At 46.2% G+C, this 24,722-nt stretch overlaps 2 protein-coding genes across 5 annotated transcripts in view; one reads left to right on the top strand and one right to left on the bottom strand.

Moving 5' to 3' along the window:
- ANGEL2 (angel homolog 2) lies at positions 1 to 11,570 on the top strand. 4 transcript variants are annotated; one of them, XM_065679397.1, is made up of 10 exons: positions 1 to 275; positions 392 to 708; positions 1,513 to 1,946; positions 3,161 to 3,414; positions 4,195 to 4,264; positions 5,702 to 6,123; positions 6,810 to 6,936; positions 7,554 to 7,614; positions 8,053 to 8,216; positions 8,863 to 9,233. In XM_065679397.1, the coding sequence occupies exons 3-10, from the start codon at positions 1,520 to 1,522 to the stop codon at positions 9,036 to 9,038; spliced, it is 1,701 nt and encodes a 566-aa protein (XP_065535469.1). In that variant the 5' UTR covers positions 1 to 275; positions 392 to 708; positions 1,513 to 1,519; the 3' UTR covers positions 9,039 to 9,233. The 4 variants fall into 4 exon arrangements, with proteins under 4 accessions (XP_065535469.1, XP_065535467.1, XP_065535470.1 ...); XM_065679395.1 differs by lacking the exon at positions 392 to 708; XM_065679398.1 differs by lacking the exons at positions 392 to 708; positions 8,863 to 9,233 and adding an exon at positions 11,072 to 11,570 and having other exon boundaries at positions 3 to 275.
- Positions 11,571 to 12,933: 1,363 nt separating this feature from the next.
- VASH2 (vasohibin 2) overlaps positions 12,934 to 24,722 on the bottom strand; it is a 38,564-nt gene continuing 26,775 nt past the window's right edge. Inside the window, exons 5-7 of the mRNA XM_065679399.1 lie at positions 23,668 to 24,049; positions 21,485 to 21,600; positions 12,934 to 15,351 (exon numbers count right to left, since the gene is read on the bottom strand). Coding sequence (XP_065535471.1) covers positions 15,282 to 15,351; positions 21,485 to 21,600; positions 23,668 to 24,049 — 568 coding nt within the window. The 3' untranslated portion in view covers positions 12,934 to 15,281. The remainder of the gene's footprint in view (positions 15,352 to 21,484; positions 21,601 to 23,667; positions 24,050 to 24,722) is intronic.

The following is a 24,722-nucleotide window of genomic DNA, read 5'->3' as shown; positions in this document are numbered from 1 at the left end:
CCGCCCTGAGGGGCTCCCGGCCTCAAGATGGCGGCCGGGCTCTGGCACCGCCCTCTCGGGCCAAACATGGCTGCGGGGTGCGCCGCGGGCCCCCGGCCTACAAGTCCCAGGAGCGAGCGGGCGGGTTCGGGTGTGGCTGGTGCGGAGTAAGCGGCGCGGCAGCGGCGGGCGGAGCTGGCGCTGTCCTGGCATGACCCCCTCTGGGGGCACCGGGGGTGCGCGGAGCCGATAGCGGGGCTGCCCTGGGCTGGGCCCGCACCGGGGCCCGCCGGGAGGTAAACGGGCGCGGCGGGGGGGTGGGCGCTGGGCCTTGGCCGGGCCTTGCAGCCGCCTCGGGGCACCGTGCAGGGCTGCGGGGCGGCGGCCGCCGCTCTTCATCCTCCTTCTCCAGCCCCCGGAGGCCGAGGCGGTCTGTGTGGGGCTCCCCGCAGCTGGCGTGGCGCCGGCGGCGTTGGAACCGGCCTGGTCGGGTGCAGGGGCCGGGGAGCGGCCTGGCCGCGGCGGAGCGTAGGTCAAAGTGCCCGCAGAGCAGAGCGGGGCCGTGGTGCCGGGTTCCGCCGAGGACGGGACCCCGCTTCGGTGCTTCTCCGAGGAGCAGGCGGCTCCGGAGCCTTGCCAAGGGAGCGGCGGCTGTTCCCTGCCCGCTCCATCCTACCGCCGAGGTGCCCTGGGCTGTGCTGTGCTGCTGTGTCTGTCGAGCTGTTTGCGGTGGGTGTTTGCGGCCAAGCCGGGTGTTGCTGGGCGCTGTATTTAGGCTGAACGGCAGGGAGGAGGGTCTCGCTTTGGTTCAACTTCAGGCGCACCAAGCTTCGGTGTCTTTTGTTTGTAAGCTCAAAATACGCCTTCCTTTTTAAGCAATGAGGAAGCTGGGGCTGAGCGATGCCACTCAGACATCCTTCCTGCTTCTGGTTTTGACACAGACGTTCTTTTCTGGAAAGCAACCAACCAACCTCCCCCTTGTTTTCATGGCTTTAATTGCTAAGCTGTGGCTTTCCCACCTGGAAATGAAATGAGAATCCAAGTCTTTAAGCTGTTGCCAGAGATTCCATGAGAGTTAGTCCCTCTGTTTCCCTATCCTGTTGGCATTGTGGTTTGATCCAAGTCAAGCCTTTTAAATAACTTTAAGGAAAGTGGTTTCTGATTCCTTTCAAGTAGCTTTATCATCAAGTTAATGCTGCATGAAGGAACGACTTTGTTGTAAAGGTCGTTACGCTAAACATCTGAAAGAGCTGAGAGTAGAATCCAGTAAGGCAGAAAATAAGTTGTAAGTAGTTATTCAGTTGGGCGGAGTTTGGAAATGAAATGGCATTTGTAAATGTGAAGGGGAAGAAGACACGATTGTTTTGTCAAGTCCCACTTTGCGTATTTAGATAAAAGTTTAAATGTCTTGTATGTACCTGAAAAGGTTTGAATATCTTATATGTGTCAACCTGCAGAGAACAGAGTATTTGGTATAAGCCATGACCAGGATGACTTGACTGTAGGTAATTTAATGTGTGCTTTCTCTGGCAGACCCCCCATGCTGGCCCGTCATGTGCAGAGGCTGGGCAGAGACTGCATTGCCCACTGGAATGGTTCTCAGATACTCACCGTGAGCAGCCCGGTTTACAGCTGTATGAGATGGGCCGGACACTGTCCTTGGGCCTCATTTCCACTTCCCGTTCCAGCTGATTCCTCAGCAAACTGGAGACTCCCTCCATTTTTTGGACCTTGGAGACAGTTTCAGAACTGTAATTGGCAGCTTGATAACTTCATGCAAAGTTCTTGCTTTCACCTACCCAATCCCAGTATGAAATCTGAGGGAGAAGAACCATTGACAAAGAAGAGAAGACTCAGTGGCCAGCATGATACTTCAGCTCCTGAAAAAGAAACAAACTTCTCTGATCAGAAGGAAGCGTTGTGTCTTTCTGTAGCACGGAATGAAGAAAAACATAGCAGCAAGAAAGGTAAAAGGTGCTCTTTGCTCATTTTCCTTCTTTATCTGTAAAGCTAAACCCATCTAACAAGCTACAAGCAATCTTGCCTGCACCTTTTGAGTTACTGTTTTTCTTGGCTCCTTGGTCAAGAAAACATCTGTCTTTAAAGCTTTACAGTTTGTAATGCTGTTCGGTGTGTCACACTTGCGTTCTGTGCTGCCACACAGCCTGCCAGTGCTAGGTTCACTGTGACTGGAAGTAGAACACAGTCAGTTATGGGAGGAATTGCTCTCCTGGGGAGTCCTGAGTTTGGTTCAGACAACTCTCTCAGGTGTCTTTTGCCACATCCTGTCTGTGAACTAGGGAATCTTAAAGCAAAAAGACATAGATAACTTGCTGCGGGGCTGAGCTGGGCTGGCAGTTGTCTATAGCTTCATTCCTGGTACTGTACCTGAGCCTGTAAGCCCTGCTGGACTTCAACTGGCTTCTTTCCAAAGCTAGTTCATGAATTTTGTAAGTGGAGAAATACATATCTGAAAAATAATTGGATACTTAATGATGGGCAGATAAATTCTTAAAAACTTTCATATAATAAGTATGAAACTAGGAATGGCAGAAAGGCAAAATAAGCCTTTTTAGAAGTTGTTGGTAATTCTGAGGCTTATTAATGTTTTTGATTTCTCAATCTGAAATCAGGTTCATTATCTGGTTTGGGACCCAGTTGCAGCTTATGTCTTGAGTTTTTCAGATTGTACACAGTCTAGAGGTGAACACGTTGCTTGATTTCTAACCCCTTCTTAGTCATGCATTGGCAGATCAAGATGCCCATGTCCTGTTCTAAGGGTTTATCTCAGACTGACATACCCCATCTCCACTGAGGAGGTAGTAGCAGAAGGCAGCGTAACACTGTGTCAGCAGACTGGATTTGGCTTACCGGTTTGACAGCGTTTCTACAGGGAGCAGCAGGGTGGCGTAGTCTGACCACAGCCATTTCCTTAGGACATACCAAAGCAGTTTGAAATCCAGGGCATCTAATGATTTTGTGCTGTGTTTTGGGCTTGGGTTTGTTTGGTTTGGTTTTTACTGATACTTATATAAAGTTCATGGTCTATCACTGCTAATCAAATAAGCTTTTAGAATTGATTAAGCAAAGACAAATAGTTGTCAGCAGAATGATTTCTAAGAGCAGTAAGAACTCATACGGTGTATTACATAATTTTTTCTGCTTCATGCTCTTTTAACAGGAATCATCAAAAGACACTGGGAGTATTTTTGCCAGCACAGCAGAACAATGAAAATCGTTGAAAATAAAGAAACTGACCAAAGCAGTACAGGAAGTGAGGCAAAATTTGATTTTACGGTCATGTCCTACAACATCCTCTCACAGAATCTGTTGGAAGATAACTCCCACCTGTACAGACACTGCAGGCAACGACTATTAATCTGGACATACAGATTTCCCAACATTCTACAAGAAATCAAGCAGCTGGATGCAGATGTGAGTAGACAATGAGCATGTGGACATTTCTTTAGGACTGATAAACTGCAGTAGCAAAATGTTGCTGTCCTTTTTGATGGGTGGGTTGTCCAGTGAATCCAACTGAGCTATTAGTTATGTCATGCTTAACACCAGTTTTGATTTATGCTTATGCAGTTAGTGTAGTCTGTGCAATCTGAACGTGGAGCAAAGGCAAACTCTGCAGTACATACCACTCATAGTTACCTTTTTTTGTCCATAATTCCTGGAATGGTCTTTTTGGCATAACTCTGTTACCCTTCAGGAACTCAGTCCTTTGTCAGAGTCCCAAGGTGGTTGTAAATCAGTACTGCAGTGTCCAGACGGAAGGCTCCAAGATGCCCAGAACTCTTTTAATGGAGTATTTTGAGGCTGATCTTTGGTTCAGGTTATAATACGGAACCTTGTTGTCCACTCTGTACTTAATGGAAAGTGTGCCCTTGGCCTCTTCATCCCACTGCTGTGGCATTTAGCCCTCCCCTAAACTGCTGGGAATGTATTAGCAGGTGACTACTTTGATTAAATTGAATTTCACATCTGAAAATGTGCAGCTGGCTGAGAGAGGGTGGGAGGAATTGGGGCCCTCTTCCTGGTCTGAAGGAGCACTTTCTATAGGAGACTGAAACCTTTTTGGAATTATGATGGCAAAAAGCCTCTGAACTATTATTTTTATAGTATACCCGTACAGAGTGTCCAACAGAGATGATGTGGTTAATATTTTGATAGATTTACTAACCTTTTAATTGTGAACTTTTGCTTCAGGTACTCTGTTTACAAGAAGTCCAAGAAGACCACTATAGAACAGAGATCAAGTCAAGTTTGGAATCCCTGGGTATGATGAAACCTTTATATGTTGTCTGCTCCCCTGTCCCAGTAAATTTTCCTCAAAAACCTTAGTTTAATAGAATCAAGTTTGCCTCCCTCACATGCAACAATGCTGTGTACCCCCTTTATAAATTCCCTAAGCACTCTTCTGAAACTACTTTAAGTGTTTTCTATCAGAATTCCCACTGGATAGGGTTGTTTTCTAGGGTATGTTTTTCCGGCTTGAAATCTTCCAAACATCAGCACTAAACCATGGTCAATTTATATTAATTTGGTTTTATACAGTACTGTCAGTCAGCCTAAACAGCACTGTCTTACCACTCTCCTGTGTGAATTTATGGAAGGAACATGTTGCTAGGGATGTGATTCTATGGTGGTTTAAAGGGATCTAAATCTTTTGTGCTTTACATCTCCTTCCAGTCCCAGGCCCGCCTTGCTTCCTGGCACAGGTTCTTGTCTGATGCCAGGAGAAGCTAGTTCAAGGAGCAGCACTGGATTGATACTCTTTCCTTCTTAGTTTGAGGCAACCTAGCTCCTAGAGCTGAATGTAAAGAAGGTAGAGTAATGGCAGTACTGATTTCTATCCACCTGAAATGTGGAACAACACTGTAAGGCCAGGCTCATCTGGGCAGCGGAGTTTCCTGCTGCTGTACATGGGGATCTGGAGCTTGCTGTAGCTCTTCCTCTTCCCCTCCCTAGCTCTCAGATACCTGTTCTGCCCCTTCTCCTGGGCTAGTTCTGGCACTCACTAGACCTTTACCCTGGTGAAATCCACCAGTCCAGCAGAATACTATCCTGACTAATTTTATTTTCCTGGATTAGTTCTGTTGATACACTGAGTTAGCAGTGAGTGCCACAAGTGGCAGGAGCACATGGCCTGGAGCTACACAGTTGTATTTTTGAGACCTTTATGTCTGAGACCTTTGTTCTGCAAATCCTTTTAAGGTTATGATTTATGACTTGCAGTGATTATTGCTTTTGATTGGAACACTTCACTGGTGTTATTCTTAAACCATTGTGGTTTAGGAATAACAGGCAAAAATTTACACGAGTCCACTTTAATGTGACTTGTGGGGCGTCTTCCTTGGTTTGGTGGGTTTTTTCCTCCATGAGGAGAGAATCATAGAACCCCAGACTGGTTTGGATTGGAAAGGACCTTAAGATCATCCAGCTCCAGCCGTCCTGCCGTGTGCAGAGACACCTCACACTAGACCGTGTTGCCCAAGGCTTTGTCCAGCCTGGCCTTGAACACTGCCAGGGATGGAGCATAAGAATATGCCTGGTACCTTAAGTAGATGCTGACACATCACAAAAGATATTAGAACAAATTTCCCATAGTATTCAATTTATTGAAGCTAGACAGGGCAAAAAGGTTTTTATTATTTCTTGAGATAATGTCTATTTCTACAATGATATTTTATATTTGTCATTGCCTCTCTTGCAGGGTATCACTGTGAGTATAAAATGAGGACAGGGAGGAAACCTGATGGCTGTGCTATTTGCTTCAAAACTTCCAAATTTAGCCTGATTTCATCAAACCCCGTGGAATTCTTTCGCCATGATATTCCACTCTTGGACAGGGACAATGTGGGATTGGTGTTGCTTTTGCAGCCTAGATTTCACTGTAAAACTAACGCTGCAATCTGTATAGCCAATACACATCTGCTGTATAACCCAAGGCGTGGGGACATCAAGCTGACCCAACTTGCAATCCTCCTGGCAGAGATTGCTAGTGTTGCTGCTCAGAAGGATGGTACCTTCTGTCCAATTATCATCTGTGGTGACTTCAATTCTGTTCCTGGTTCTCCATTGTACAGATTTATAAAGGAAGGGAAGTTAAATTATGAAGGCCTTGCCATAGGAAAGGTAGGCTATGCTTTTCACATCTCACAAGTAAAGGTTGATGCTGATTAAAAGTATTACAGGATGTTTGTATCACTGTGTTTAAGCATCCCAGTCTTTACATAGGATAAAATAAGTGCTTAAGCAAACACCTACTGTGTACTCCATTGAAAGATGACTCCTTTTTTTTTTTTTTAGATAAACTTTGAATTACAGTAGCTAGAATAACTGTAAAAGCAAAAATGCAATTAGATGCTGAATCTAAACTGTTTCAGGTTAGATGGTTTTTGTTGTAACCTCTTGTTATGTAGCTGTTGGATGTATCAAATGCTATTTAATAGAAAGTAACTGGAGTACATACAATGAGAAAACATGGGGGGAAAATAGCCCCACTGGTGTATGTTGCCAGTGAGTAGTTGTTTCAAGCCCTGCTTCAACTTGACTTGCTCACAGAAGAATAAGCATTGTGAAGATAAAGTGTCTGCTGGGGAGCTGTGTATACTCAGTCCTGTTATAAGTGTTCTTGGTAGTATCTCAGCTTAGTGTCACAAGAACTGGCTTGAAAAATCAGGTAGCTGCAAAAACAAAGGGGGTGTACATAAGGGATGTTGTTACTTTGACAAGCCGTTATAAAAGACTTATTCTAAGGGGCTGTGGGTTTTCTTTGCTTTAAACTTTAAAGTCCACTCATTTCATGTTGTTTTTCTTAGGTCTCTGGACAAGAACAGTTTCCAAGGGGCCAAAGAATTTTATCTATTCCAATCTGGCCCCAAAAATTGGGTATTTCACAAAACTGTGTGTATGAAATAAAACAGCAACAAAAAGAAGAGAATGCAGGTCAGTTGCTGGGTTGATGAATTTTGTGGACCTTTGAAAACGTCATTTGGGTAGCACTGAAAAAAACATGTTCTGCTCTAGTGGAGGGGGAAAGCAGTGAGTCTTCAGCTTGCCAGACTTCCCTGTTGGGCTCATTTGAGTGTGAAGTTATGGCTCACATAAGCATTTGCAAATTTGAATCTTTAGAAGGTAATAGTTAGAAATTGCCATTCAGGAGCTGGTGCATATTCTTTAAACTACTGTGACTGAATCATGAAAGCCAGTTGTGCTGTGACTGGGAAAAGAGAGATGGAAGAATGCAGCACACGTATGTAGTGTGAACCCACATTCTGCTTAAGTGGTTATGTATCACAGTGAAGGCAATTTACAGAACAAGTGGGAAGAGCAAGTGATTCCTTCCTTACTACATCTTTCATCCACCAGTTTTAAATGAATGGCACATAATTTGGAAGTCTTTGAAGGGCATATTACAAATGGAACAGAAGAATTTAATCCAGTTTGTAAATTGCCTGCTGCAAAGATACTTGTCTCTAGCTTTGCTTTTCTATAGCTCTTCGATATTGGTCTTGCTTACATCCTATTTTTAAATGCAAATTGAATGTATTTTTGTTTTACAGGAGAAAAATTGGAAGCAGGAGAACTGGACAATGCTCAGGAGATTGTAATAGCATCTGAAAAGTATGTTTTGGGGATAAAAAATGGAATTCCTAGTTTGGGGAGTTTGTGTTTAGACCAGACTTGTTTCTGATTCCGGATGTGGATAGAAGATGCTCAGCTAACCCAGTCTGCCCATCTGGGTTAAAAGTCATTGTCCATTTAAACATGCAAAGGCTGATCAGGCAGCAAAGGCCTAGAAATGGAATTAATGGAGTGTGGGTTCTTGCAGGAGCCTGCAGATACTGTTTCAGAATGCAGAGGCGAGGTGTCAGTGCTGTTTAGGGGGCACTTTCTGTCTGCTTATTAGAAAATGCCTTTGACATTTTTGGTTACTTCTTAACATAAACAGAACATTTGCTCTGTAGGGACATTGTAGGAAAGCTGGGAACTTCTTCACTGCTCATTCTTTCTAGGAAAGACAAGAAAATGAGTTGTTTTTTTTCTTTGATTCCTGTTTAGGGTGTCTTCAAAACTGCAGCACCATTTTAAGTTGTCTTCAGTCTATTCTCATTACTTTCCTGAAACTGGGATCCCGGAAGTAACAACTTGTCACTCCCGAAGCGCTGTCACCGTGGATTACATTTTCTATTCTGCAGCAAACGATGATGCTGCTGCCCAGCCAGGTAAAGAAACAACTTTCTAATTGTTTTTCAGCAAGTGCTAAATGTGAGCATTTGGATGCTGTTCCAAGGGAAATGCAGTGATAATTCAATCCATATGAATTACCTCAGAGGTTTGTGGCAGTGCTTTGAGTGTCAGCTGCTATCTGAGAAACGAGGCTGGGCTTGTGATCTCACCACAGTTGGGCTTGTAGTGCCACACAGGGCAGACTTTTCCACATAACTGACCATTGCTGCAGTTGCCATCTCAGCGTGGAGAAAAGACCTGAGGCCCCAGAAAAGCAGCAGTGTAAGTAGCACCTGAGAATTACTGCTGTCAGTAACTCCTGCAGGATGGTGGTGAGCGAACCTACAACAGAGCACTGTTTCCAGTCACATCCAGTCATGAAAACGGCAAACAGCAGTTTATGATGTGCACTAAAAGGGTTTCTTAGTTACTTCTCAGTCTTGATGTAACATCTGTCAAGTAGATGACCTCTGTGCTCTCTTGATCTGAGAGCAGTTGCTTGCCCGTGCCCAGTTGTCACACTCTTGATTGTAGTTGCAGCTAGAACTCACCAGATGGTGCAAGAAAGACACGGTACCTCTGCGGGTGTATTTCTTGATGGGTAACACATCCATCCTTTACTGCTTTGTGCTCTTACCGTAGATACTTCCCAGCAGTGTGCTTTCCATGTCATCACTAGGTCTGTGTTTTATGCTGTCATCAAAAGTCACCGCACAGTGCAGTGCTATCAGATTAATGGCTCTGCAGACCTTGGAACAAAGACACCTGGATTCTACTCCTGCTCCCACTGTAGATTGCAACTGATTTTTATAAATTAACATTGTTTCTAATATGTGAAATAAAAATACCCCTTTCATTTCTCGTGCATTGAGCCTAGACTGCTAGAATTCAGTGAGTCGATGCACAAAAGTCTCATTTGTCATAACATGCATAGTAAGTACTACCTTAATGTAAAATACCACATGCAAAAGGTTCACAATACAAAAATAAAAGCTTTGACTGAAAAAACAGGATCTGAGAAGTACCTAAATGACTTCTGAATCCTGTGTGATTTCAGAGTGCATCGTGTGCACAATTTAATCTTAATTCACTTGCTTCTCTATTTTTGTTGCACCATCATTGCACCAGCAGAGCTATAGCACTTCTTCCTTTCTGCGCTTGTCTTTCAAATAGATTCTTCACCCCACAGCACAGTACAGAATGGGACAAACCTGGAATTCTCAAACTAGGTTAAACTGGTGTAGTTTTTATTCATTAGTTCTTCAAAACTAAGTAATAGTGGTTGCAGAGTGCTCCAAGCTGACATTAGTCACTGCATGCAGGCCAAGCTCTTTCCAACAACAAACTGCTTCTTTGTAGACATGCAGGTGCTGTGCCAGATGATAGATTTGGCGCAAGGACATGTGTGCTCTAAAGCTACCAAGGCATCTTCGCTGTGGAAAAGCTTTTCTTCAGAGCAGCAGTAAACAGCTGCTGGGTTGTTAGAGGGCTGCAAAGCTGGCAGGTGCCAAAGGAGTGAAGCTGTTGAACTGTGTGAGGAGTTGAACAGTTGCTGGATAATCCTTTAAAATGTGCCTGCTGGTAAGTACCAGCTTCAGCCAGGAAGTCCTGGAATTGCTGATCACTTCCCTACAGAAAGTATTTTTGTCAAAGTTACAGCTGCTGTTCATGCTGGCCCTGAAAGCACTCAACCTGCTCAGCATCATCCCCATGCTCTGCAGGCAACAGCTAGGGTTGCTGACTAGTTCGCTCACTCAAGTAGATCAAGAAGTCTAAAAGTTTGAGGCATCATGGAAGGATTTTGTTCTCAATGGAATTTCTTGAGTTGGAAAAAACTTACGATGGTTTTCTGCTTGGTTTTGGGGGTTGTTTTTTGTTGGTGGTTGGGTTTTAGAATCATAAAATCAGCCAGGTTGGAAAAGACCTTTAAGGTCAAGTCCAACCGTTCCTCAGCACTGCCAAGTTCCTTCTTTAATGAGGGGACAAATATTTTAAGTATGGTGTGTAATAACAAAGGTTGGGCAGGGCCAGGTGACTTTAGAGTAGGGGTCTGCTGCACGCCACCTGACCAGGAAGACTGAGCAAATGAGGTCCTCTGTAGACAGATAGGAACAGCCTCATGTTCACAAGCCCTGGTCCTCAGGGAAGGACAACACACCAGCAATAAGCAATCCAAGATGTTCCTAGAACGTGTTGATGATAAATGCCTTCTCCAGGTGATAGAGGAGCCGGCAAAAAGAGTGGGTTTTGCTGGACCTTGTTCTCACTAGCAAGGAGGGGCTGTTGGGGAATGTGAGGCTCAATATGTCTTTCGGCAATTAGGAATAGGTAGTAGCAGGAAATAATGAAGGAAGATCCCTTTCTTACAATGAACAGTTAGGAAGGGAAATGCCAGAAGGCTTTCACCCTCATGAGGAGGAGTTCCTGCCTGGTGGAGAACTGTTCTTGAGGATACACAAATAAAAGGTTATGTGAACCAGTAACTCTCAAAAGATGCTTAATTTTGCAAGTGTCAGCTCTGTTGGGCACTGCTGTTGTGCTAAAGTACAGGCCTGGACTGAGGCTTTTTCAGAGATACAATGAACAACTCAATCCCTTTCTACCTCTCCAAAGTGGAGGGGTAGTGTCCCGAGTGCTTTGAGCTGTACTGATTGTAAGCTCTGCTGGGAGAGCAATCCATAAACCAGAAGAATTTCTGAACTCCTTATTGGTGCTGTTACATGGAACAAAATCTGACTTTCAGATTATTTGTGCCCTAGGGTTTTCCTCTTTCTGCAGGTGTATGAAAATGTGATTCTCAGCCCACACTGATGGATGTTCCCATGTTTTGTTCTGTTTGTGTTTTAACCAGGAGCAAAGGATTCTTGTCGTGGAGGTCTGAAACTCCTTGGCAGGCTGGCACTTCTAACAGAGAAGGATCTTTGGACTGTTAATGGTCTTCCCAATGAAAGTAACTCTTCTGACCACCTGCCCTTGCTAGCAGAGTTCAGGCTTATTGAACGGTAATACCCAAAGGACTTTTTGTGTAGACGAAGTTACCTTCACCTTCTCGCTTCATGTGATGATCGCTGTCTCTTTGAAGGTTAATTCAAGCACTGCTGGTCCGGTTTCAGTCAGTTTTTTGCATGCTGAGTTGTTAGTGTTGTGTAAAGTAGACTTTTTAAAGAGACTCTTAAGGTTGAAATTACTTTATGAAGCTTTTAAGGCCAAAAGGAAAGATTTTTTACATTTGCTTCCTCTTTGATAATGGAAAACAGCTGTGCCAGCCTCGAAGTGGCATTATTTTTCACGGAGATGCTGTAAATGGTTTTTATTGTAAATCAGAGTAAAAATGATTATTCTGAGAAGAACCGTGTGCTGCTTCATAGAATCAGGGAATGGTTTGGGTTGGAAAGGACCTTAAGATCCTCTAGCTCCAACCCCCAAGTACAGGGAAGTGTGTTTGTGTGCACAGCCTGTTTTCTGATGAGCAGAAGATCATGTTTTACTACACCAGTGCTCTGTAGACACTCCTGTCCAAATACTTCTGCAAAGGAATTCACTTAGACACTAGTCAGGCTGGAAGCTGCAGGATTACACCTCCAAAGGAAGAAGATAGCTTTGCAGTAAGGCAGAGTTTTAAAGGTTGCTTCTTAAACTTCTAAAAGCTTAACTTTGGGTAGCACTCACTGGCATCTTAGACTACCTGAAATAAAGCCAAGTGCACGGAACCTAACAGAAACCTGATCGACTGTAGGAACAAAACAGTCACTCCTTCACATCTTGAGGCTTCATAAGCATTGAACGACTGGGGGGAGTTTGGTTTGCCATTGAGTTATTAAAACTGGCCAGCTGTATATTAAAATGACAGATCCTGAGGTATTAAACTATCAGGATTTGTATTTACTCTCACAATGTATGGACAAACATACCATTTCCAACATTAAAAGACTTCCTGAACAGTAAACTTGCAGGAAACAAGTCAAACTACGTGTGGGTATGTATGTAAAACTGCATTAGCGGTACTATTTGGAGAACTGTCTTTCAGTGTAGTGCTGAAAAACCTTCACCCATGTTCCTGAGATCACATTCAGATGTGTTTGGCTCCTAGAAACATTTCTTTGTTCATTCCTTTTGCTGACTGCAGAATTACAACTGCAGTTACATTGTGCTTTGAGAATAATGCAGTAAGTACAGTAGTAACCACAAAACCAGTTGAATTGAAAAAGTACTTCAGAGTTCCATTACAAAATATGATTACTTTCCAAAGAATTTGGAGGGGGGATATTTATAAGGATCTTCCCTCTCCTTGAAGATGACTGCGTATTCGATATTGGATGCTGCTTGATTTAAGTATGAGTATTCTCAAAGCTGGAGATGATAAATGCAAACATACTTGAATAAATGCAACAGATTTCTGGATATGTACAGTTTACAGCTAAAAAAGCTGTTGTAGCAACTCAGCTGTAGCAACTCTTGTAGCCTAAGGAGCTTTGCTAGACTGGGGGACTGTTGTGTTATTTCCACAGCAGACAAATGTGAGCTCCTGTGTGTCTGCACCCTTGGCAGCACCCAGGCAGCTGAGCAGGGGAAGGCAGGGAACAGAAAAGTGCTGCTCTTTGCAGTAAGCTTTGTCACTCCTTGAATCTAGAAACAGCAAATAGCTTTTCTGGAATAGAAACAGAACAGGACAGAAATTAACCCTAAGTCTTAAAGAGAAAAAACCCCTCAAACTACCATGATCCTTTTATTGAAGTTTCATGCTGTGCATAAACATACAAGTGATGTAGAAAAACCCCAGCCCAGAAGTCATGCATGTTTCCTACATTATTTGACCACTTTGCAGTCACTAGAACCACACTTAAGACAAATGCCATCATCGTGAAGAGTATTTCAGCTGAACTGCAAAACAGGAACCAAAAGCAATTTGTCACATGCCTCTACAGCATTCAAAAGTTTCAGTGCTAAGTTAGAGGTTAAAATAACTCAAGTGTGGTGGACAGTGGTAAAAACTATACACAACCACCATTACTTGAGCTGAAGTAAACCATGGTTTCATAGAAAAAGCTTGCAACGTATATCAGGTAACTTTGTGCTATAGGCTCCAGCTGATCAAGCTAAGTTTTTCACATCATTTTATCCAAGGGATACATGAAAAAAACCTGTACAGGTCACAAGATACTGAACAGCACAAAGTTTAACAGTGAAACGCTGCCGCTGGTGTAAATTGTACAGGAATTCCTACCAAAAGAGTATTTCCCTCTTTTCAACTTCGCTCCTGAACCACAAAAATCCCGATGGTGAACACAGGAGTGGAAAAGTTGACAGGAGGAGGAATGGGAAAGGCCTCCCTGTAATTGATATGGTAATTTGTATAAACAAGTGTATGTAATACATTAGACAAGTCTTTCTAGACTTTCTGCAGGCTCATTAGTAGAAAGCCTTCCACTGGTTGTAGAAGGTTGCTGGGTCTTGGTATTGTCCTCCTATCCTAGGTAGGGGAGATTCATTGACTTTTTGGGGCAATGAGGTCTGTATACAAGCAATCATCTCCTGTATTCATTCAATTGCTGACTGACAGAAGTATTCTAGGAGCTTAAATCCTTCAGTTTGAGTAAGCGTTACTGTCACTGTCTTACAATGTCTTGTCTTCATCGAGATCCCAAAAAAAGTCAGTGCCCAGGAGGGGAGGTACACAAGGCCCATGGCAGTATCATCTACAAGCACAGCACAAAGGGTAAAGGCTGGACTTGTACAATAATCCAGTTTCTATTTAGGCACCTAATGAAATAGTTTCAGGAATGCAGCACTCACCAGAGAACTTCACTAATGCAAAAGGCAGACCCCGGTGAAAGTCTTACCGCATCACTTGAGAAGGCCGGTGTCCATCAGAGGTCCTCAGCTAAGTCTTAGAACAAAAGGACTCAGTAGGGAGAGGAAGCAGACAAGCTTGATTTTCAGCCATTAAAGCTTCCTTATTCAGATCTAAGCTGTTGTCACTACTACAACACATACAGGAAAAACTCCCTACAGCAGCACGGCAGAAGGTTAACTTCAGCCTGCAATGTCTGATCTTAATATAAGATGTCACGGCATCACCATCTGAGACTGCTCAGCCTTTCAAAGACAAGGTTCAAAGCTACACCAACTGCTGAAAGAGAAGCACGTGGGCTCAGGTTAGCATTATTCCAGGAACATATACAAGAAACAGACAGACTGAGAGGTGAATGCTTGTCTCTACAACAGCAATCTCTATGTTTTGTGCTTCAGCAGAATAGTCCAGAGAGATGAAAAGCTTGCGACAAAGTATAAAAAACTTATGAAAGTTTAAAAATTCATTATTATCATCAGTTAAAAACCCAAACCCTCCTATCTTGCCTAATAAGATGTCAGTGTTTAAGAATACACTTTGCATATTACTATTACTTAACAGCTTTCAGCAACATGCACAAAATAGTAATAGAGGTGGCAGTAAAACATCCAGTGCTGGTTTAATACTACCAGAAATGCTGGGAAACAGTACAAATTAGTTACAAAACAACAATACTGACAGTTTTGCATATCTATTAAGTTTAGTGAGGTAATTTTGAGACTTTAAAAACTCATGCCACTTCTGCACTGCTTGTTTTTATTGCTGAACTGAATATTAATACTGACTAGGATTTGTTTTAACTGCACTGCACCCCAGCACATCTTAACACTAAGAATATTGATTTCTTAGTTTTCCCATTGCTACTACCCAGCAAAATGCCCAAGTTCAATTAATACTTGTAGAGGCAAATTGTATTTGAAGAAACTCTCACACCACTGGAGTCATCTGCTACATGATGAAGGGGAAAAAACGTCATATCCTGGCAAACCTCCTTGTAGGTTCCTCTGCACTGATGCCTTTTCTATAAATTGAAATAGAATAAATACTGCCACCAAAACCAAATTCCCCCCCATTCTATTTTCTAGGTAAAACTTTCACCGTAAGAGTCCACAAGTTAATAAATTGTCCCATTCCTTTATTCCTTCCAGCGAAGTGCAGGTAAAGTGCAGTGGGAAGCACCAGGAAGCCCTCTGTCCAGCATATGGCTTTGTCAGATGCGGAGCTGGTAGCCGACCTCGTTGAGCGTAGCCAGGTCTCCTTTCTTGTCCACCACTGCAGGCCTGCGAGCAAAGAAGGGAAGAGGATTCTGCTCATCAGTAATCCCACATGGCTATGCAGGAGCACAGAGAGCAGTCAGGGCACCTCTGACTTCAAAACAGGGCTGACTAGATCCAGTTTCCTCGTCATAAGCACGATCCTGCTGGTTCTGTCTGGTGAACTAGTGTGACTGAGCTACTCCTGTGAGTTTTCCCTGGAGCCAAGCACCAGTGAGGAACAAGCTGTCCCATCTTGGGGTCCTGGGAGCGCCCCTCTCCTTCCGAGTTGAGAGAGGGTCTAAATGAGCAGTTAAGAGCAGACACATCCTGCCCGGGATCAACCCCAGAGCACGACTCTGGGTTTTAAAATGAAGTGGAAGCAGCTGAGAGCAAACAGGCAAAGCCTCTCACATGGCCACAGCGTGGCGTTGCTCTGAATCTACCCCTTCCTCTGGGCTAGGTCCATGTGAAGGGCTGCAGCCCACCAAACAGAATCATAGAACAGTTTGGGTTGGAAGGGACCTGCAAAGCTCATCCAGTCCAACCCCTTGCAATGAGCAGGGACATCTTCATCTAGATCAGGTTGCGCAGAACCACATCCAGCCTGGCCTGCAATGTCTCCAGGGATGGGGCATCCAGCACCTCTCTGGGCAGCCTGTGCCACTGTTTCACCACCCTCAGTGTAAAGAATTTTTTCCTCACATCCAGCCTGAATCTCCCTCTTTTAGTTTAAACCCGTCACCCCTCGTCCTGTCACAACAGGCCCTGCTCAAAAGGCTCTCTCCACCTTTCTTATAAGCCCCCTTTAAGAACTGAAAGGTGCAATAAGTTCTCCCCAGAGCCTTCTCTTCTCCAGGCTGAACAACCCCAGCTCTCTCAGCTGTTCCTCACAGGAGAGGTGCTCCATCCCTCTGATCATTCTTGTGGCCTCCTCTGGACCCCCTCCAACAGGTCCATGTCCTTCCTGTACTGAGCACTCCAGAGCCGGATGCAGGACTGCAGGTGGGATCTCACAAGAGCAGAGTAGAGGGGCAGAATCCCTTGACCTGCTGGCCATGCTCCTCTGGATGCAGCCCAAGATTTGATTGACTTTCTGGGCTGCAAGCACACATTGTCTGCTCATATCCAATCTTTCACCCACAGAAATCTTTCATCAAACAGAAGACACAAGATGAACTCCTTTCAGTCTCCAGGCATCTTGCGTTCTGATACAGTCCAGCCATTCACTGCAGTAATCCCATGGACATGTAGAATGCTGCTAGGTCATTAAAGTATATCAACAACCGGACCACGTGAAACCTGGAGATTGAGCCATCAGTTCCTCCCTATTTAGCAGGCAATGGAAAAGCTCCTGCAAAGCTATCAAACCGAAACAATCCTGCTGATGTATAGTCTATGGAAAGGTCTAATCCAGGACCTTACTCCAGGCTCTCAGCTATTTTCACACTAAGCTGGATGTTTGCTTCTCTAAAGAAAGGCATGGTTTAAAATACATTTCTCCTCATAGACTCTATAGGACATGCACTCCACTGCAGAAACGCGGCTTAAAGCCCGAGTAGTACAATGTGAAGCTGGTGATGGCTCCAGTGCGTTCCTGCAGCTCCTCAGATCTGGCTTCCAGCTCTTGAGCTTTGCTCATCGTGCAGCAGATGAGTTCGCACACGCTAGGCTGACAGTGCTGCAGCCCTAAGAGGGGGGATGTGTAGCTTACATATGTACGCATACATACGTGTGTGTGGCAGAGCCTCAGAAACAGTTCTGAATTCTTCCATTCAATCAGTTCTTATTTCTTATTAACAGCAGAGCTGCTAACACCACATCTCTGAGAATTTGCACAGCATCTGAGAGCTGGAGCTGCTGCTGTGGACAACTAATGCACTTCTGCCTAGTCACACACTGAATGCAACCTGGGTTTCCGCCATGTACCCAAGCACCTCTCTATGAATAACCCCATCACCCTCTTTGCAGTACCACCCTGCACCCTGTCTTGTGTTTGTAGGTACTTCATAGCAGGAAAGGAGCCCTCTGTGACCTCTGTCACTGCAGGAAGGGATCACACCTGAAGAAATCACTGTAAGACAGTTTGGATTTTTCCCACTTTATTCCTTCAGAGCAGGTGGGCTTTGACTAGCCAGAAAACAAACTATAGCCTGCATCCCTCAGAGCTTGTGTAGGAGTCTGAGACCAGCAAGAGATGCACTATGAAGTTTCCAGTGTCCTTTCTTCCTCCCTCATATTTAGGGATCCTCTTCCCACCCCTTCTCCCTCCCTTTAATTAAAGCCATAATGTAGTTTTAATTAAAGCACGGCATGCCTGGATGGCTCTACCTTCTCTGATTATCCAAGAGGGATGGGAAGTCACTGCACACCCACGGCGATATGCCCGTGTGCACTCCATGACAACTCTCTAGCTTGTAGCTACAAGCAGACTGTCCTCCATGAGGTTTTAGGAATAGGCAAGGATCTGTTGGAGCAGAAGCATGGTAGCCCCTGTTTTCCTGGGCTGGCACATGACCCGATTCCAAACATCCCCTCTGTAGCAAGGGGCCTCTCCTGTACTAGCCCATAAGATCGCATCTCCTGAAGTGAATAAGCTGTGCATAGCTGCTGGGTACACAGCACTCATGAGCTGATCCTGCATACATCCTAATATAACCCCAATATATTCCTGCCCCATTGCACGTCTTAATAGAATGGACCAACAGATTTTTCCTGTCAACAGCTAAATTAGGCCAGAAGCACACAAGGCCAGTGTTGCTATGACACTCATGCATCTGTTAAATCCTCAGCATGAAATTACAGGGAGACAGATCTGGTGAGCTGACATTTAGGAGCAGAGATTGCTTCAGGCTGCTGCATGATGCTCCCTTCCAAACTTCCAAACTTCCTCTCCCAGACCCCTCCAGCTCCAAGCATTTCTGTTGAGGATGAAACACTGTTCCAGCACAGCCACTTGCAATTTACTGCACCCTCCTGCTTTGGGACTTCAGAGGATGGACAATGGGACACAATAAGGCTTCAGACTTGCCAGACAGATTGAGACCACTCTATATGCTGTGTATTCATCCTGCCTGGTGGCCACCCCTAGCAGGTCACACCAGCTGTGGGCTAAGAGCACATGGACTGTTGCATAGCTCAGTCAATGAGCTGCCATTTGACTACACACCAGTCTCACAGACAGGCACCTACTGCTTATTGCATTGCCACCCATGTCCTGCTACATACCGTGTCTGCCTTGTAGCTGCATTTCCAGGCTTAAAAAAATGGAAGTTACAGGGCTGAGGCTGTAAAATCCACTTCTACCCTTAACCTTCAGAAGCAATCCAGCAGAGGCATTCCAGTTCACCATTCCAGTTCACCATTCCAGTTCATGTCTTTTTCACTGGGAGATTTCTCCCAGCAGGCCCGTGTGATTTGATTGTTGACAAACCCCAGGCTGTAATAATAGCTTGTCATCAGCAGGTGAAGCCTCTCAAATGAATGTGTTACACAGCCCCTGCCAGCCCCTGTTAGAGCAAAACACGTCTCTCCCCCTCCCCAGCAAGCTCTGAAAAGCTGTAATTACAGCGTGTGAGTAAGAGACCCACAAAGAAACAACGCACAATGCTGATAAGCACGGCCATTCTTTAGCTAGGATTTCAGCCCAAAGCCTAGCAAGCCTGAAAGTCTTTCCTCTTCTGTGTGTAACACAAAGGCCTCTCACTGCAACTCGGTTCTGGGAAATCTATCAGGATGTGGAAGAAAATACCTGATTTCCCCTCCTGTATTTCCCACTCTGTGCAAACTGCTGTATGCGCTGGTACCTGCCATCCAGCTCATCTCTGATGAGGGGATGCTGTTTCTCCCTTCACGTCTCAGAGACTTTCCATTGCAGAAAGCAGCAGATCTCAGTTTTGGAAAGGAAAGGGTTTTATCACCAGGAGGGAGCTCCTCACAGCAGCGCACTCCTCTGCAGCACCCCTCCCGCTGGGGCAAAAGGCACAATGAGCCTTCAGGCCACCCGCACCGCTGCACAGAGGACCCAGCATCAGGAACCCAGTTCTTCTCCCTGGCACATCTTTTCTCAAAGAGAAGAGCCTCTTGGCTCTGCTTAGAGGCTCAGAAGCTCCTTCACTCCCCTTTTGCTTCAGAGTGCACTGGCCAGGCCCGTGAGGGGCTGTGCAGGACCCACAGGGCTGTCACAGTCACAAAGCACGTGCTGCAGGAGCTCCCACCCCCCTGAGATGCTGCAATGCCTTCTGCACAAGCAGAGATGAAGGTCTTGTGTGTGGAGCCTGCTCTCAGTCTCCTGTTCCCCACCTCATGTCATAGCTGGGTCCTGGAGCTTGCATCATGGTATTTTAGAATAGCATGTAATTCACTCTAGGTACAGAGCAGCACAGTGGAACCACCAAGCAGGTGAGGGGCTGAGGCTACTGCAAAGCTACCAGCACTTCACTTGTCCTCCTGCTCTGGAAAAGCAAAGCTACCAAGGAGGAATCAGCCACTGCAGCAGCAGCAATCATGAAACCAGCCCAATGGGTGATGCTCCAAAGTCCAGTGGGACTCACTCTGCCCTCCAGACATACACGATCCACTTCAGCAACTGCAGAAGCGCTACCAGAAACCCAAAGACGAAACCATCCCTCAAAGCACATCTGGAGATGAAGAAGCCAGGAGCAGCCGAGCGCATTACAACTATAATTATCCACACACTAAACAAGGAGCTCTCAGTGAAGCCCAAGGTGCGGCAGCATGGACAGAGTGTGAATTCACATGTAAAAATAAAAGGCTGCTGTAAAATCATCTGATGCCAAAGTATCTTGAAGTTATCTTTAGAAGATGAGTCTAATGTCTTTGTTGGCTGCTTGAAAATAAATAAACAAGTGCTGAGACAGTCGTCTGGGAGCCTATTTAAAAAGTAACCATCATAAATATGTGACTAATCTGTGTTATGTATAGGCTTGCACAGTTGTCAGCTTCCTGGCATGAAGCTGGACAGCTAAACCTTGACTCTTCCACGTCTAAGGTATGGGAGTCAGAATTGCCAGTGGCTGTAAAAGGCCTGTGATCTGGAAGCACAGTTTTATCCATTTAGAGGTAGTGCATGCAGTTGGTCCATCCTTCTCCACACAGTTAAACCATTAGCTGTGGCACATAAGGGAAGTGGTCTCGGATATTTGAAGCTGATTAAAACCAAAGAACACAATGTAAGTGATGTTTGTGCTTTGGCAAAAAGAGGAAAGATCTACTTTTTCACTATTCCTGTATCAGTCCACAGTGAAAACCACTCCATCAGAACAGCTCTGTACAAAGGCTCATCACAGAGAATCCCGGTTTCTGTCCCAGTGACCATGACAGCCAGGAACCACACCACCATAAGTAGGTCCATCCTCCTGTTTCTTATACCTATGTCTGAACACCCTTAGATGTGATCAGAGTGCTTTCCCTCCTGTACAGGTCCCCCAGGCTACATTCATTTCTCCAGGAAGTATCAGTAAAAGCCTGAAGAAGGCAAACCCTGCACTTGCACTTTCCCAGCCATCCAACCCCTGTAAAACTGAACCAAGCAAAGGCCATTGGGGCCTCCACAGACACCGCACAGAGGGGCCACTGGGGAGCAGTAAGCACAGCAATGCCAGGATGTAGAATCAGAAACTGGTTTGGGTGGGAAAGGGCCTTAAGATCATCCAGTTCCAACCCCTGCCATGGGCAGGGACCCCTTCCACTGGAGCAGCTTGCTCCAGGCCCCTGTGTCCAACCTGGCCTTGAGCACTGCCAGGGATGGGGCAGCCACAGCTTCTCTGGGCACCCTGTGCCAGCGCCTCAGCACCCTCACAGGGAAGAGCTTCTGCCTTAGATCTAACCTGAACTTGCCCTGTTTCAGTTTGAACCCATCACCCCTTGTCCTGTGGCTGCAGTCCCTGATGAAGAGTCCCTCTCCAGCATCCTTGTAGCCCCCTTCAGACACTGGAAGCTGCTCTGAGGTCTGCATGCAGCTTCTCTTCTCCAGGCTGAGCAGCCCCAATTTCTCACCAGCAGTATCAGCAGCTCCTGGAGCCTCTCTGGTGACCAAGACACCAGCCACGTGCCAGTGAGCACAATCAGGTTTTGTACAGCAAAATAACAGGCCATGACCTCCATTCCTGCCCATCAGTGATGGCAGAGGGATACTCACGACTTGTCTCTCCTGCAGGCCCGTCTCTGAGGGCTGGCTTGCCTTCGGCGCGGGGACAACGACTTACCCCGTGATCTCTCCTTCATTGGAGAATGGGCACTTGAGGGTTTCAGGATCTGCAAGAGATGGGGGAGGGAAGGAAGAAGCGTTCAATAAAGGCCATGATTCACTGAAAATAAAAAATAAATATAAAGGGCCTCATACAGTGGCGGGGATGGCACACAAAGAGCCTTCAGTCCCTTGGGGCTCCGTCAAACCCTGCCCAGGTCGAGAGGAACCCAAAGCTGTTATCATGTGATAGCTGTTCAGAGGCCCCCTGCAAAAATCGGTTGGTGTCACCAGTTCAGTTTCCAGCTAAATACTGAATAAAAAGCTCTCAAACACAGCTTTCTTCAGAGCTGGAGACCGCAAGGGATAAGAAAATCGGCTTTGAGTCTCAGCTGAAGAGAACTCATGCAGCTAAATCACCCTCTCCAGCTTTCCTCTCCACACACAGAGGTGATCATCTCCCAGGCTGGCAGCTGAGCTCTCTGTAACAGTGAGACTTTACTCTGTGTCTGCAACTTGCCTGCATCCCCCATACCCTGAAGCCTCAGAAGGCCATCAGCACCACACTCACACTCCAGCCTGGTTTTAAGACCTGTGCCTCCAAAGTCAGCCCTTCACAATGGAAGCAGCTCGAATTCTGAACTAACTCAAGGAAGAGTCAGATACAGGGTCTTCAACAGTTCAAGGTTGTGGCCCTAGTCTTGAGGCACTTACAAGGACTGGGCCCAGTGTCACAGCTCAGCACGCACTATCAAAAGCAAGTACTAAGTTCAGCAGGTCATCTGCCCACATGCACTTCAACTTGAGCCTGCTTCAGCTGTTTGCTCTCTAGAGGGTATTAAAAAGTACATGAAAAAGGGGAAAAAAACCCTCCTTCATTATGTCTGTAATCAAGCACATGTGCTTAAGGGGACAGCATGGTACAAGCTGACCCTCAGGAGAGGTGGCAGCAGGACGTAGGGACAATGCCACTGGCGATGCTCACTGCAACGTCAGGGCGAGGGGGCCTGAGCCAGAAAGGCAGAGGGCTGCTACGTCAGAGCCATTCCTCAGGAGGGCAGGGGCCGGGAACCCGGAATAACTTGGACACGATGCCGCATACCTCTCCACGAGAGCCAGCCCCATACTTAGCAACACACCTGCTCTGCTCCCACTGCCAGCAGCGGGCTGGAAAGGCACCAAATCCCCTTCACCACGGCCACAACCAGCTCCTCATCCACGCCAGCATGGTCAGGGACACCCCTCATCCTCAAGGACAGCCAATCCCTCTGGCAGCCTGCCCTGTGTCCCTGTCATTTCCCTCTGGGCTCTTCAGTCTGACCAACCAGCCTGTGAGGGACTCGCTTTCCTCGCCATTCCCATGTAACCTGCTTTGTGATTTAACTGTGGCGGTGGACATCAGGCAGTGCAGCCCATCAGCATGCCCTGCAAGGAGAAGCAACCACCAATACGCCTGTGCCACAGCACCCCTTGCAGCTCAGGTGTAAAGAGCAGAGATCCCTACCTGAAACCAGGCCACCCATCCCACCAGCCCCAACCATGGTTTTGGAGTCAGTGAGAAAAGCAAACTGGGCAACACTTTGGTGGCCAGGGACAACAATGGGTTCAAGTGTTTCACAGGCTGAAGGGGAGATCCTTAAACCAACAAATAGCTATAGGAGCTTAAAAACATGCTAAACCCTGGTGGGAGAATCACTAAGGCCACTCCACCAAGGATGCTGAGACGGACTGTTCTTCAGGGACTGTAGCGATAGGAAAGGAGTGATAGGTTCAAACCTAAACAGGGCAAGTTCAGGTTAGATCTAAGGCAGAAGCTCTTCCCTGTGAGGGTGCTGAGGCGCTGGCACAGGGTGCCCAGAGAAGCCGTGCCTGCCCCATCCCTGGCAGTGCTCAAGGCCAGGATGGACAGAGCCTTGGAGCAATCTGCTCTAGTGTGAGGAATCCTGCCCATGACAGGGGGTTGGAACTGGATGATCTTAAGGTCCTTTCCAACCCAAACCATTCTGGGATTCTATAAGACAGATCTAAGCAAACCCACAGCCCATCTGATACCACTTTTATCTCAGGTTGTGGTCAGCCTGCTGACATGGAGCAAAACCAATCTGTGCAGGCTGGGACAAGGTGCGCAGACCTACCTTCATTCTCATATCCCTGGCAAACTTCTCCAGCTCCTTCCTGACTTCCGTGCGCATCATTTTGGACACATTGAGGACGAGCTGTTTCCACTCGATGGGCTGGAAGCTGTGCGGTTCATGCGGGACGTATAACCCGATTTTCACCTTTTTGACCGAATGCAAGTACTTTTTATAGGAGTCTTCAAACTCAAAGATGAGGTCGCTCAGAGTCCGGTAAGTCAGAGGTTTGTCCATCAGGTCTGATCGCCTGCTCATGCCCAGCGAGCCGTACCGGCCGTTGCAGTAAATCCCGAGCACCACGTGATGAAAATAGTTCCCTGAGAAGTGGGTTTTAAAGCTGATGGGGAATCGTTCCACAGAGGGCTGCCCGTTGGTTAAGTAGCTGGTGCGCGCTGCGTCAAGGCAACAACAGGAAGGAGCGCGGTTACACCTCTAGACATCACTAGCAGCTTTCATTTAAGTGCCAGGGCAAAAGCTTTCTTGCAGGCACAATTTTATTGTTACTGTGCCCCAGAAACAGGAATGCTGCCAAAACCCTGCTTGAAGAATAAGACGCAATGGTTCAGGCAGGGAAGGGACTGACTCTTAACCATGCCTGGGGGGGAGAAGCAAAAAACACAAGTGTTGGGGTCAGCAAGGCAGGAGAGAGACCACCCTCCCCAGCTCTGTGGGAACTTCCCCATTTGATCCCAACATCAAAAATCACATGGTGCCAAAAGGGCAGAGTGTGTCCCTTTATTTCATGCTGGAGCCTGGTACGAGTCACCTTATTTTCCCACATCTTCAACCAGCACAAAAGACTCTGAATGTATTCCTATCCAGCGTGAGTCAGCCTTTCCATCGTTAACAGGCCCTCAGCACGGCCACTCCTCATACAAGAGTGTTTTTGCATGTTGCCCTTGTAACATCGTGCTGAGACAAACAAAGTGAAGCTCCCAGGCAGATAATTCATTACATAAGCACAGAGACACGGTCAGGACCAAGTGCTTTCAGAGAGTAAATCACTGCCTGGCCTTTCCAAATGCACCACGTGCAGAGGCCAGGGCCAAGCTCCG

The sequence above is a fragment of the Lathamus discolor genome, chromosome 5, assembly GCF_037157495.1.
Source record: "Lathamus discolor isolate bLatDis1 chromosome 5, bLatDis1.hap1, whole genome shotgun sequence".
In the NCBI taxonomy this organism is placed as follows: Eukaryota; Metazoa; Chordata; class Aves; order Psittaciformes; family Psittacidae; genus Lathamus; species Lathamus discolor.
The sequence above is the reverse complement of the archived record's forward strand: the minus strand, read 5'-3'. Positions and strand labels throughout refer to the sequence as shown.

Excerpts from the sequence above, each read along its gene's own strand:
- ANGEL2 (XM_065679395.1), top strand. The coding sequence starts at position 1,520 with ATGCTGGCCCGTCATGTGCAGAGGCTGGGCAGAGACTGCATTGCCCAC. Across the intron at positions 1,947-3,160 it reads AAAACATAGCAGCAAGAAAG|GAATCATCAAAAGACACTGG; the intron begins GTAAAAGGTGCT and ends CTCTTTTAACAG. Across the intron at positions 4,265-5,701 it reads GTCAAGTTTGGAATCCCTGG|GGTATCACTGTGAGTATAAA; the intron begins GTATGATGAAAC and ends CCTCTCTTGCAG.